Source organism: Microcaecilia unicolor, chromosome 2 (assembly GCF_901765095.1).
Source record: "Microcaecilia unicolor chromosome 2, aMicUni1.1, whole genome shotgun sequence".
In the NCBI taxonomy this organism is placed as follows: Eukaryota; Metazoa; Chordata; class Amphibia; order Gymnophiona; family Siphonopidae; genus Microcaecilia; species Microcaecilia unicolor.
In genome coordinates this window covers 74296039-74310228 of record NC_044032.1, presented here as the reverse complement: position 1 = coordinate 74310228, position 14190 = coordinate 74296039, and the positions used below count along the sequence as shown (strand labels likewise).

Here is a 14190-nt window from a genome sequence, read left to right as displayed (position 1 = left end):
AATTTGTCCTTCGTCTCGCCTTCTCTTTTCCGTTTGCGGCCTACTCCTGGCTGGCTCGCCACTTTGAAGAAAAGAATGCCGCCACTTTTGTAGAGAAGGCTAGACGATATTTAATATAAAAAGTTTACTCATTTGTTTAGTGTACAAACTAAATTACTGATTACCATCAATAGGGGTAGTCAGGAAGCATTTCTTGATAAGCAATATACAAGTCAGAATGAATGATTAAAAACAAAGCAATGTACAGCAGAGAGAGAAATCAGAGTGCTTAAAGCAATGCTATAGATAGACAAAGAGAAATTCAAAATGCTTGCTTCCTCCTTGTTTTCCCTCTAGTTTTATACCGGGCCTCTGACTAATTCTCTCATACAACATTCCTGTGCAAGTCTCAGAATACCACAAACTGTTAATCATGTGCAGAACATCTGCTTTCTATTACCCCCCTACTTTTTAGTCCACAGACTTTCTGGAGCCTGCCTTTGGCTAATGTTTAATGTCCGTCAAATTTCTCATGCCTCAGGAGGGTTAGTGTTAAACCAGCTTGTTGTAATCATGGAGCCTTCCACTCCGCATTTTTCATACTTTTATTCAACAAATCTTTCTTTTGTTCAACACAACCGTCAAGGTCTTTCACCACATTGTGGATCTGTGATGCCACTCCCTTCCGAAATAAGATAGCCACTCCACTCTTGCGTCCTATAGCTGGTGATGCAACACAATCCCCCACCCACCATCTAACCAATTTTGCATGCTCGAGGTCTGACAAGTGTGTTTCTTGTAGTAGCACAATGTCTGCCCTAATGTGGTGAAGATAAGGCAATATTTTTGACCTCTTTATGGGAGAGTGAATGACCCCTACATTCCAAATGACGATCTTAATCATTCCCCAGGTTGGTGTCACATGATATCAGCCAATGAAAAATTCCATCTACTGAGAGGAGCCAGGCCAGTCTCTGACCCCTCCCCCCCACATATCTCCAGTTAGACTCCCACACATGAACTAGCACAGTGTTATGGCCTACATCCCAGTCATCCACAGCATTCAGCCATGCGTCTCCCTGAGCAGATCCCCCATTCCTAACCTCCATTCCCTTCCCTACCCTTTCTCCCCCTCCCCCTTCCCTATCGTCTTGCAAACTCCCCCCTTTACCCCAATAATCCCCGAAGGATTCAGGTCACTTCTAACGCCCCTCCTCTAAACCCTTTGATAAACACCCCTCCCCACCAGTATTCTTCTTATTGTACCCACTACCATCCAACCTCTCCCTTCAAGCCAAACTATATCTATATAAATAAATCCCACCTTGAACGTTCTGAAGCTCACTCCGTGGCAGTGAAGCACTGAACTCCTGTACTCTTCGTAGGCTAGGCTATAGGACCACTCATCCTCACTCATAGACCCGCTCTCAGCCACGCCCAATCTGTACATAAAACGCTACCTCAACGTTGTGAAGACAACGTTCTGAAGTCACTCCACTCCGTGAACGGTTCGTTAGTTCATGGTGGTGAAGCCATCCCACTCACCATGACTCTGCCCCGCCCTCGCGTCAAAACGTGATGACGTCGAGGGCGGAACAGAGACGCATCCCCACCCCCCCCAAGTCGTACCACAGATGGAACTCAGGCCTCTGACCGTTGACGCACCGTAGCGGCGATTTTAGCAGCCGCGTCGGGGAGGCGGCTTGCAGAGACAGAGGAGGCGGAGGGAATCAGCTGTTCGTTGATGCTGGGCCTGAGCGGCACACACACGCACTGAGGCATGCATAGACAGCATCTCTCTCACTCACACACACACAAAATCTAGCGGCAAAATAGTCTGCTAAATTGCACACAGGGGCGCTCCTTTAAAAAGTCACTTTGACAACCAACGGAAAAGGTAACCTTTCTCCTCAGCAAAACAGACACCCACTTTCTCCCCCATCCTTTGTAACCAGGGACAAAGCTGCGCGGCAAATGCTCCCTAATAAAGTCTCCCTCCCAGCCTCATCTCACGCTGCCAGGTTTCATTTAGCCCACAGGATATCACAGATTTGGGAGGAGGGAAGCACAGCAGCGAAAACAAAAGCACAGAGGAGGAGGAGAGAGCAAATGGGATGGAGGCAGTAAAAGTGAGTTCAGAAAGACCCGTGACGTTAGTTCAGAGCAGAGGAGAAGGAGCTCCTTGCTCGCACTGATCCCTTCTCAGGCACCTCATCGCCCCTCCTCCAGCGAGGCGTTGCGGTGCTCTGGAGACACAGTCAAGCTCCCTTCTCCGAGTCCCAGCTCAAACTCTGCAATCCCCTGGCCTCTGGGATTCACTGCCACCCCCCTTTGTACCTGAATGCCTGCAAAAGTTCTCCAGCAGCAAAGGGATTTACTTGGGCTTCTCTATTTTGAATAGCTGTATTTTTAAAGTTATTGAAGTGGACTTCTATCACAAACACACACAGACACTACTACTTCAAACGCCCCTACCAACCTCCACCCTCCCGCCACAAAACAAACACAAAACAAAAGGCACACACACTCGCACATTCACTCTGTCTCTCTCACAGAGTCACTCTCTCACAGAGTCACTCTCACACACAGTCTCCCAAACATACACACTCCGAGGAAAACCTTGCTAGCGCCCATTTCATTTGTCTGAAACGGGCCTTTTTTACTAGTTATTTACATAAAATGCGTCTTAGTACTAATCAGATCTTCAGTTGCAATAATCCTACCCTTATTTCCTCCCTAGTCATCATTCAATTAATTGAAACTCAGCCACTACTGCTGTAAAGATGAATTCTTCTTCCCCTTTCAACCCAACTTGTACCTGGGGTTGACATGGAAATAAGAGAGAAGAAAAAAAATTATTATAACCAATAAGATATAATATATCTGCTGCAAATGATCATTCTCCTCTTGCATCTACTAGTGGGCCTTATAGTTGCACAAGCCCTCCGCAAGCAATTTATTCAGTTGCCATTTAGCAGCTCCAAGTATCCTCCAGTTATTGATTCAAGAGTCAGTGCTAGCACGAAATCGTCTCTATTACCACTGTCTTCTCTGTGAGGTTTTTTGTTCTGAATCAATTGTTAGCCATATCATCCAGACCCAAACCGACTCATTCAGCATGAATTCACTGCCTCCAATCGCTGTAAAAAGACCCGCGCTTCCTCTGCAGTAGTGTAAATCTTGGAGGTCGATTGATACACAATTCTTAACTTCGCGGGGTATAGTAGGACAAATGTGATTTTACGCTGCACCAATTCAGAGCAAACAGATGAAAATTGCCTTCTCTGAGCAGCTACTCCAGGTGAATAGTCCTGAAAACACAGGACTTTCTGATTTGCCATTACGCAGCTCCTTTCCGCCTCTTAGTGCTTGCAGGATAGCAGTTTTATGTGCAAAATTGAGAACATGACAAATGACTACTCTTGGCCGATCAGCATTTGCCTGCTTCTTAGTAGGCCCAAAGCTGGCGGCAAAATGAGTTCTTTAGCGATCCAGACTTCCAGAAAGTTTTTCAGGTCCTGATCTCCCTGGTCCTCGGCCAAACCCACGATACGCAAATTATGTCTCGACCTATTTTCCAGGTCTTCTATTTTATCAGCGTATGAAGTTAGCTGTTTCTCAAGCTTACTGTGATCTGCCTCCATTTTCACCATGCGGTCTACTAAGTCACTAGTACGCTGCTAATAAGTCGTCATGTCCTCTTTAATTTGGGCAACATTATTGTGCAGAGATTCCAGCTTAGTTTCCAAAGAACCCAGCTTCTTTTTTAATATAGCTTCAAGCTCGTCGGTAACTTTGCCAACTATTTCCACTGCCCATGCAGATCCGACTAGCAAGGACGCCGGGCTAGCCGGGGCTGCCATCTTGTCCTCTGCCGGCCAGCTTTTCTCTTTATCTTTTGTCACTGATTTGGCAGCCATTCTTTTTTTTTTTTTTATACTGTTTTTATTAACAAGAGTAACAGACAAACATTTCCAACCATCCACTGTTCCTGCTCACCATTACATTTCTGTTATTGGACAAATAACTGCTACATTTTCAATTGCATGGCCAATACATTACTTTACATGGTTAACACAAAATATTCCTTGTCAACTGATTAGCCCTCGATAGTCCTATACCAATCTTTCAAGTTCCATGTCCTACTGGGCTACACCCTCTTTGATAGAGCAGTTATCCTTCCTCTCCACCTTTTCCACACACACATCCTCTTACTCATGTCCGTTCTGTTGATTTTCTATTTAATTCTCCTCCCCCCGGCGCCCCTGCTCAGCTTATGGCTTCCCTCTCTCATGGGAGCTGTCCTAAATGATGGAAATTACTTTGCCATATATGACGGTCCGGCGGCGGCCTACTCCATTCGTATTCGAGTTGTCCTCCTCCCTCCCAACCCGCCATCTGTTTCATGCTTGTGTACCACTTAGTGAGGGGAGGAGGGTTCTTGTCTCTCCTACTGGTGCCCATCACAGACCCCCTTGTCATAAAGGGATTTGTAAAAATCTACAAACGCCCCTTGTATCTCCTCTGCCTTATTTACCACTTGCCCCGTTGAAGTTTTGATGTGGGTTACCAGGTGTTTTGCCGCTCTTACGCACCATGGCCGCCAGTAGACTACCCATTTTATTTCCTCACCTATGGAGCTTATATTTATATACCTGAATATCCCTCGCACCCCTGTTGTTCAGGATACTATTAATCTTGCTTTTCAACTCTTGAAATGTTTTCTGAAGGTCTGCATCCCCCCGCGTCATCTTGGCCCTAGTGTCCTGCAGCAACCTCAGGTGTTCTAACAACTCTCCATCTCTCTTTTTCCTGGTTCTCGCCGTGTATTCTATGATTTTACCCCTCATCACTGCTTTTCCCACTTCCCAGAACATTATTGGATTATCTACTGAGGATGCGTTGTGTGTTAAGTAGTGTTCCTTTCAGTACCCTTCTCCACCACCGCCAAATTCAGGCTTCGCCCTTTCTGCTTCGCCTCACCCCATGCTTGGAATAAACTCCCTGAGCCCATACGCCAGGCCCCCTCCCTGCCCATCTTCAAATCCTTGCTCAAAGCCCACCTCTTCAATGTCGCCTTTGGCACCTAACCACTATACCTCTATTCAAGAATTCTAGACTGCCCCAACTTGACATTTCATCCTTTAGATTGTAAGCTCCATTGAGCAGGGACTGTCCTTTTTGTTTAAACTGTACAGCGCTACGTAACCCTAGTAGCGCTCTAGAAATGTTAAGTAGTAGTAGTAGTTCCCATTCTTGCTGAAGGAACTCCCTGCATTCTGTTTCCTGATATAAAGTAGGATTCATTCTCCAACCCGCTTTTCCTTTGCCCCCACTGAAGTTGCACTCCACCCATACCATGCTGTGTTCCGATACTACTTCCGCCTCTATGTCTGCTGCCCGGCTCACAGTGAAGAGGTTCTGTGATATTAAAATGTAGTCTTAACCTTGCCCTGCATTTGTGTACATGAGAATAGAAAGTGTACTCCCTTTCATCCGGGTGAAGAACCCTCCAGATATCCACCAATCCTAGGTCTTGTTGTAATAGGCCTATTCCCCTGTCTGCTTGCCCCTTAGGTCTGGGTTTGGATGGGTTGCAGTCAACTAACGGGTCTGCTGTGATGTTAAAATCTCCCCCTACTATCAATTTATATTCTTTCAGTGGGGCCAGAGCTGCTAACAACTGCAAGTAGGATTTTTGGGAGTAGATATTCGGTGTGTAGACCGAACACAGCGCTATCTGTTCCCCCTGTAGTATGCCTACCCAAATTACAAATCTACCCTTAGGGTCTTGCACCACTTAGTGACAAGTGCTGTCTAGGCCCTTCCTCAGGAGAATCGCCACTCCTCTTTGCCTGCTATTAAAGGATGAGAAGGCCAGTTCTCCCACCCAGCTCTGCTTTAGCTTAAGATGCTCTAATGTTGTCAAATGTGTTTCTTGCATTAATAACACACCCACCTTTAAGTGTTTGCTATATTGCAAGGTCTTTTTTTGTTTTATAGGAGAATGCATTAAGGGAAGCTACACGCAGACTACCCATTTCCCCACACCACCGCCATGCTGATATAATATTGCAAGATCAGAAAAACCCAACATGGCGACATCCCAGCTGTGTCCCTCTGTGGCGTTGACTTCTGTGGTCTCCCCCATTATCTTCGTGCGCCCTTCCATGCTTGACATAGCCTCACATTCTGCAGCCTCAGGATCCTCTTACCCCCTTTATCTCCTTTATTCTGCTTCACTCTCCCCGTCCCCTCCCTTCCTCTCTCCTGCCCTTCCCCCTACTCCTCTCATTCACAATACCATTCACTCTTAATTGCTGCCCGTTAATCTCTCATTCACAATACCATTCACTCTTAATTGCTGCCCGTTAATCTCCCATTCACACCTCCACATCTCCCAAACCCCTCTTCTCCCTTCCCTACCCCCTTCTTCTCTGGTTGAGGTTCCTCCCCCCTCAACCATCTCCTAGAATGCCTGGCCATGTCTTTCCTCCCCCCGACTTACCCCCTGTCCATGAATAAAATATGAAAATATGACTTATGTTCAAATTCAGATTAACTTACGTGCAAAAGAAACTCCCCTCTCCTTTCAGGGAATTATAACTCCCATCTGCCCCAAAACCATTTAACTGTGGAACATTAACCAATACATTTATATTATTTTACCACACTTCAATCTCCGCCCATGCAAGTCCATCTCTCCTTTAATCAGCTGGCCACCATCATGTCCATGTGTCGCGTGCTCGAGGACCTTGGCAGATGGTCAGGCTTCTTCCCCGGGAGCACTGGGTTCGTGAGTCCTTGGGCCACTACCGTGGAGCGGCAGTGGCAGGCAAGATCACCTCCAAGGTAGAGATGAGACAAGACTGGACCGGAACCCCGGACTGGAGTTCTACACAGGAATACACGGAACTGGAACGCACCGGATGGGTGCGCACTGGAGTGGAGCCACTGGACTGGAACATACAGGAGTGAAACCCGCTGGACTGGAACACACTGGAGCGGAACCCACGGGACCGGAACCCGCTGGACTGGAACACACTGGACCTAGGCTTCACCTACGCTTAACCACCTTTCCCCGAGGGTTGAGCCCTCAGGTTCGGGCGGCTGGCAGGACTTACAGGAAAAACCGGAACTGGAACTTGCAAGCAGGACCAGCGGGAATGAGGATCCAGGAGTGCCCCCAGGCACCTAGGCGAAGGCAAGGCAGACAGGCAAGGAATGTCCGGGTTCCGGCAGTAGGCAGGTTTAAACACAATGACTAGTAAACTGTACCCAAGCTAATAGGAAAGCTATGCCTAGGCAAACCAGTCATACACAAGAAACATACACTAAGCAAACTCAGGAGACTTAGTAAGCTATACACAAGCTAACAAACAAAGCTGTGCCCAAGCTAACAAGTCATACACTGGAAACATACACGGAGCAAACTCAGGAGACTTAGTAAAGCTATACACCAGCTAACAACCAAAGCTGTGCCCAAGCTAACCAGTCATACACTGGAAACAAACACAGTGAACTAGCAAAGCTACACACAGGCTAACAAGCAAAGCTGTGCCCAAGCTAACAAGTCATACACTGGAAACAAACACAGTGAACTAGCAAAGCTACACACAGGCTAACAAGCAAAGCTGTGCCCAAGCTAACAAGTCATACACTGGAAACAAACACAGTGAACTAGCAAAGCTACACACAGGCTAACAAGCAAAGCTGTGCCCAAGCTAACAAGTCATACACTGGAAACAAACACAGTGAACTAGCAAAGCTACACACAGGCTAACAAGCAAAGCTGTGCCCAAGCTAACAAGTCATACACTGGAAACAAACACAGTGAACTAGCAAAGCTACACACAGGCTAACAACCAAAGCTGTGCCCAAGCTAACAAGTCCTACACTAGGAACATACACAGAGAACTAGCAAAGCTACACACCAGCTAACAACCAAAGCTGTGCCCAAGCTAACAAGTCCTACACTAGGAACATACACAGAGAACTAGCAAAGCTATACACAGGCTAACAAGCAAACTGTGCCCAAGCTATCTAGTCAAACATAGAAACTCACACAGAGCAAACACTGAAACAGTGTACAGAGCACTCTACACACCAGGGCCCTTAGACGAAATGGAAAGGCCCGGGCTGTAGTCTGAGTGATTAATAAAGCCCTTCCACACCAGAGGCACAGCTGCAGCAATCACCTTGCATCCAAACAGAGGCTTGGCACACAGAGAAGTCAGCCCAGCGGGAGCCATCTTGGATACTGGCATAGAGGAGTCGGCGGCAGCCATCTTGGAAGAGGCATAGCCCACACAGGTGAGGTTCAGTAGGGCAATCAGCACACAGAGCCAGAGAGAAACTAAGACAGAGACAGACACAGAGACAAGCAGAAGCCAGCACAGCCACTGACTCCCAGAAACAGGGTAAGTCTGAGGGTGGTCACAGCCACAGCCGTGACACCATGCGAGTCGGGTCCTTTCACTCTTAACAGTTCCCTGGAGATGTAAACAGGGGCCCGCTCTGATCTCTGCTCATGGCCGTGCACTCCTCAGAACTTATTCTTTTGATCCTTCATAGAGCCTCAGCTCAGCCGTCGTGGATTCAAACACCAGTTCCCGCGTATGCTGAGTGGCCCCTTTGCTGCAAAACTTTTCACAGTCTGTATAGTGACCCCTTGCTGCTTGTCTCGGAGGTTATGCGACCCTGCAATACTCCTGTCTCTTCATCCATCTCCGCTCAGCCAACTTTTAAATTCTTTTTATTGTGCAGTACTTAACCATCAGTATTTGCCAGAGTGAAGTGCAGCCCAGTTCCTATGTGCTCCAGAGTTTGCCGCCTCTCCGCCACAGTAATCTGGAACCGTCTATATCTTTTCCATGAATGCCTGCAGCTCCTCTACCTTTGTCAAAGTGAAGGTTTGGTTATGTGTGATCCTCACCTTGGCTGGGTATTAAGCGCAAACTTAATATTTTTCTTGAACAACCTGGTGCAAAACGGGGTTAACAACTGCCTCTGCTCCATGACTCTGAAGGAGAAGTCCTGGAACATCAGAATCCGCTTTCCTTTGTAATCCACATTTCTCAGTTTCTTGTATTCAAGTATTTTTGCCTTAACGGCATAATTCAAGTATCGGCAATGATCACCCTTGGCTTTTCGGTGTTTTCTCTTCGCTGCCCAATTCGATGTATTCTTTCCACCTGCCCCTGGGCTAAGTCTGGATCCAGTCCCAATTGCCTCGGGATTTCTTTCTCTGCCAGTTCTTTTAATTCTGCCTCAGTAGTCGATTCAGGGACACCCACAAATCTAATATTGTTCCGTCGTCCTCTGTTTTCCTGATCTTCTATCCTTTCAATCAGAATACGCACTTGTGCTTCCAGTTCTCCGATGCGTCCCGCCGCTGCCACCATCTGATCTTCCTGCGAGGATATTCGTTCCTCTGCGTGCTGTATGCGGACCACATGGCTGGCCATACACTCTTTGATATCATCCATTCCCGCATGCAGCTTGGCGAGCTTGTCATCTAGCAGTTGGGACATATTTTTTAAAGATACTTGCTCCATATCTTCTTGTGACGGCAACAGATTTGGGCTGCGGAGCTGTGCGGTTGGCGGGGTGTTCGGGGCTTGCGACGCCATTTTGTTTTTCACCACGCTGCTTTTCTCCTTTCCCGATCGCAGCGCTTTTTCTGGCATTCCGCACCCCTTTGCGTCAAGAACCTCGCGATCTACTTCGTCCCGCTTTTAAATCTCTTGTCAGGTTATTCGAGAGGAAACTGCTGTTTCATTGATGCCTGTAAACCTGGGTTTTAAGTCGAGGGGTGGGGAGCCGAGCCAGCAGGCGTCTGCTCAGATCTTGCTCATCACGTGACCCCCAGTGGACTGGCAGCCATTCTATCCACTATCAGCTTAAAGATATTCTCGAATCTTTCTGCCGTATTTTAGCTTCCACCTTTGATGGGAATTTGCCCGATTTTCACAAAGTTTTCGGTAGGGTTATAAGGAGTTGGCAGGAGTGAAACGACTAGCGGCCGCTCCTGTGCATAGTGTTACCTTATAACGTTTAGAATACTATTACTTGGGTTTTAAATCCATTACTCAGGTGAACCACCTTCATTTCCTGTCTTCTCTTCTGATACCTTATATGTCTCCTGGGACACTAAGATCTTCTCAAGAAAATCGCTTAGTTGTCTCCCATCTTCAGGGAAATAGTATATGAAAATGCCCAGAGATTTATTTTCTCTGTACAAGGCCCTGAACTCTGGAATGCCTTCAAAAAGGCAGTGAATAAATCCTAATAAATAAAATATGCTACCCAACTACCTCCATGCACGGATTACTCTTGACCATTTTATGGACAACCTTAAAACATTTTTTTTTGCAGATGCCTTTCATTAGTTTGGCTTTCCACTTTTTCTTCAAGCGCTGGTTGCAAAACCCTGGTCACACAACTTTTAACTTTGTGTGTTTCCCCTCCCCCACCACCTGCTTTTCTATCTGATATTGTAGTTTGCCACTCCATCCCCTCTGTCTCGTATTCTATCAGCCTTATATACTATTTTCAAACTAGTCTGTACACCGCCCAGATGGCATGCTTGATGGACAGGATGGTACATTTTTAAAATAAACTTGGAAACTATGGACAATATGCTAACATTCTGGCATTGGAAAAATTTATTCCACTCTTTACTGGTTTTGGAGGGACGATATGCTTGCCGCATGCCTAGGCGCAAGTGACTTTTCTGGGCTATATGGGAACCTTATATTCAATCCTTATCACCCAGAGCCATAGCCTTATTCTAAATGAGTTGAACATGTAAAAGGGGGGGGGGGGGTTGGGGGGATAGATAATTGGTGGGGTATACTGGTACTTTCAACACCCTGACCCAGTCCTTGTCCATCCCTCACATATCTCAGTGAACCCACATCTTAATTACGTACGCACATACACGCTCCCCATTCACTCAACCTCTACTGAGTCTTAACTAAAGGTCAGTTAAGAAACAGCTCAGCAAGTTAAAGATTAATATTCTTACCAATAGGAAAATTATATACTGCCCTTCTGGGCCCTTGTCAGTTCAGTATGATGTAATTCCAGTAACAAATGTTGTCAATTCTATTTGATTTGGTTCATCTATATGCTGTTGATGTGTCTTGTGGTATGCAGATCTCACCATTTAGTCCATGGCACTTGTAGTGAGTGCTCAATCCTGGGATGTCTGGCCATAAATATTATTGAGGCTCACCAGAAGCCACTGCTTCTTCTGCCTTGGAGAACACATGCTGTTTCTGGAATAGGTAATCTGTAGTAGCATTGGGTATTGTAGAATTAAGCACATCCTTTTTTTTTTCCCCTGCCACCTTGCACATAGACTTGTAAATTCTTTCCTCTTCACAGCCAATGTTGAATAGTCTTGAAAAATAAATATTTTCAAGTTTTGTTACCACCCCCCCTTTTTTTTTTTAAGGTATATCTTTAAAAGTAGTTTTTATGGGTCAATTTAGTATACAGTCTATCACTACTCTAGGCCTCAACTGATAAGAGCTTGCACCTTCCCAAATGACATGCTCTTAAAAGTTCTTATAGGTCCATGGGCTGTCTTAAGCTGAAATTGTTCCAGTAGCTATCACTCTAAGAAGGAACTCAACTTTCTTCTAGAGTCTCTATGATATCAACAATGTGGAGATTGTTGCTGCAGGAACTATTTTCCATGTCCTCAAGCTACTCCTCTGTTTTCTCTAAGGCTAACAACAAGTGTTGTACGTGCCTGTGTTCCATGTTGGCCTGATCCTCGGGGTCAGAAACCCATCTCTCCACTTTGGTCAGAGGGTTTCCAATATTTGGCCTGAGATTTTATCCAGCTTCTCATTTATTGGTTGAGACTGTCGTCACAATTTTCTTCAGTAACATGTTATTCACCCCTGAACCCTGTGTCGGAAGTTCTGCCTTCTTGGTCCCAGGTATGCGGGATTTCACTCTCTCTTCTCCTCCCCCACATCCCTGTTTTTATAGAAATTGCCTCTCCTTTGGCTAAAATGTCTGTCCTTAAAGTTCACTGCAACCCAGGTGTGCAAGAAAAGGTGAGGTATAATCTGTTTCTGGGATTGTTATGTTACTAGTTCTAACTGGGGGAGGGGGCCTGGAGCAAAGTACAGACAGCTTTCTACACTCAGCATATCATGTAACCTCAATATTAATGTTTTCAATGATTTTCTAGTATCAGTATATTGTTGCCAAAACAAAAAGTGTATGCTTGTTTCTTATCAAACAATTGATTGTTTATTTGACAGATTCTGGGTGATTGCTGCCTGTGTTCTTTTGTATTTTATTCTGGGGAACATTTGATGCTGATATTCCTGAAACTTAAGTGGCATGAAAATACCTACAGTCACCTTAGGTAAGGTTTCATTTATTTGCTGTCAACAAAAGCATTCTATTAATTTTCCTTTCTACTTTTGATTCTTCATTCTGTGTGTGTGTGTGTGTGTGTATATATATATATATATATTCTCCTAATTCACGGTGGAGGAGCTCCTTACTTGTGAGTTCAAATTCTGTACGCATACTGACTGTTTATGAACTTCTGTAAGCTGCTTTCTTTAACTGGTTAGAAATAATAATCATACCTTTCATCTGTCTCCTTTAGGAACTGTTAAAGAAATCAGTCATAAAAGGAGACAGACACTTGCTACTTTTGGCAGCTGTTTGCATGTTGATGAAATATGATTTTAGTATAGTGAGAAATACAATATAAAAATTAAAGCATTGGATTGTGGCTATACTAGCAAATGAGAGGCAGAGAAATTTGAATATTCCGGTGATATCACTTTAAGGAGTGATGCAGCCATAGAGCAATTCAGTATTTGGGGCAATTTGGCAAACTAAAAAGGTACTTTATCAATTGCCTTCTGAAAATCCTGATACACAATATCAGCCGGCTCTCTTTTATCCATGTTTATTCACCTCTTCAAAGAAATGTTGTAGATTGGAGAGGCAAGATTTCCCTTGGCTAAATCTATGTTGACTTTGTCCCCATTAATCCATACCTATATCTATATCTATATGGGTATGGATTAATGGGGACAAAGTCAATATAGATTTAGCCAAGGGAAATCTTGTCTCTCCAATCTACAACATTTCTTTGAAGGGGTGAATAAACATGGATAAAAGAGAGCCGGTTGATATTGTGTATCTGGATTTTCAGAAGGCAATTGATAAAGTACCTCATGAATGACTCCTGAGAAAATTAGAATGGGATAGGAGGTAGTGTCCTATTGTGGATTAAGAACTGGTTAAATGATAGAAAACAGAGAGTAGGGATAAATGGTCAATATTCTCAATGGAGAAGGATAAATAGTGGGGTTCCCCAGGGGTCTGTGCTGTGACTACTAGTTTTTAACATATAAATGATCTCGAAAGGGGAATAACGAGTGAAGTGATTAAATTTGCTGATGTCACAGAGTTTTTCAAAGTTTAATCACATGAGGATTATGAAACATTAACAAGAAAACCTTATGGGACTTGGAGATTAGGCATCCAAATGGCAGATGACATTTAATTCCAACAATTTTTATTGAAAAACCAGCATAAAAATAAGCCGTCATACATTAAAGCTCAAACACATGCTATATTAGTACAACGGTCATACTATCTCAACAACAAAACATTTTCACCCCCAACCTCCCCCTGCTAACCTGCCTTCTCAACCACGGATCAGGCAGGCATTACCAAAAAATCTCTTGTGAACCTTGAAACCAACCCCCCCTCCTACTACCTTACCCTCTCCCCCTTTATTCTTAATAACCCCCCCCCCCCCACCCCAGGAGGACTGGACTCTTATGTCCTCCCAGAGCAAGGACGGAAGAGAGTGACCACCTCCACATCCCACCCCGAACAAGTTTACTGACAGCTTAATTTATTCATAATGAGACTTCTGCCTCTTGGTGACAGAGACCAAATAAGGATCCCAAATTTTCAAAAAACGTTTTTTACGTTTAAAAGATCCTTTTGCTTCCCAAGTTATCAACTGGTGTACCATATTACGCCAATGCCAAAATTCTGATGGAGATTCAGAGGTCCAAGTCTGCAGAATACACTTCCTTGCCAGCAAGCACAGCTTTCTAAACAACAATCTATTGTCTATTGCACAGCTGCGAAAATTTCCCTGACTAGCCAACACTAACTGAAGTGGAGATCCAGCTATCCTGCAAGAAAAGA

At 44.9% G+C, this 14190-nt stretch overlaps 1 protein-coding gene across 1 annotated transcript in view; it reads left to right on the top strand.

The window, feature by feature from the left end:
• Nucleotides 1–14190, top strand: part of LOC115461867 (ciliogenesis and planar polarity effector 1-like) — a 337061-nt gene that overhangs the window by 83231 nt on the left and 239640 nt on the right. Inside the window, exon 6 of the mRNA XM_030191927.1 lies at nucleotides 12264–12370. Within this exon, the coding sequence (XP_030047787.1) occupies nucleotides 12264–12370 (107 nt within the window). The remainder of the gene's footprint in view (nucleotides 1–12263; nucleotides 12371–14190) is intronic.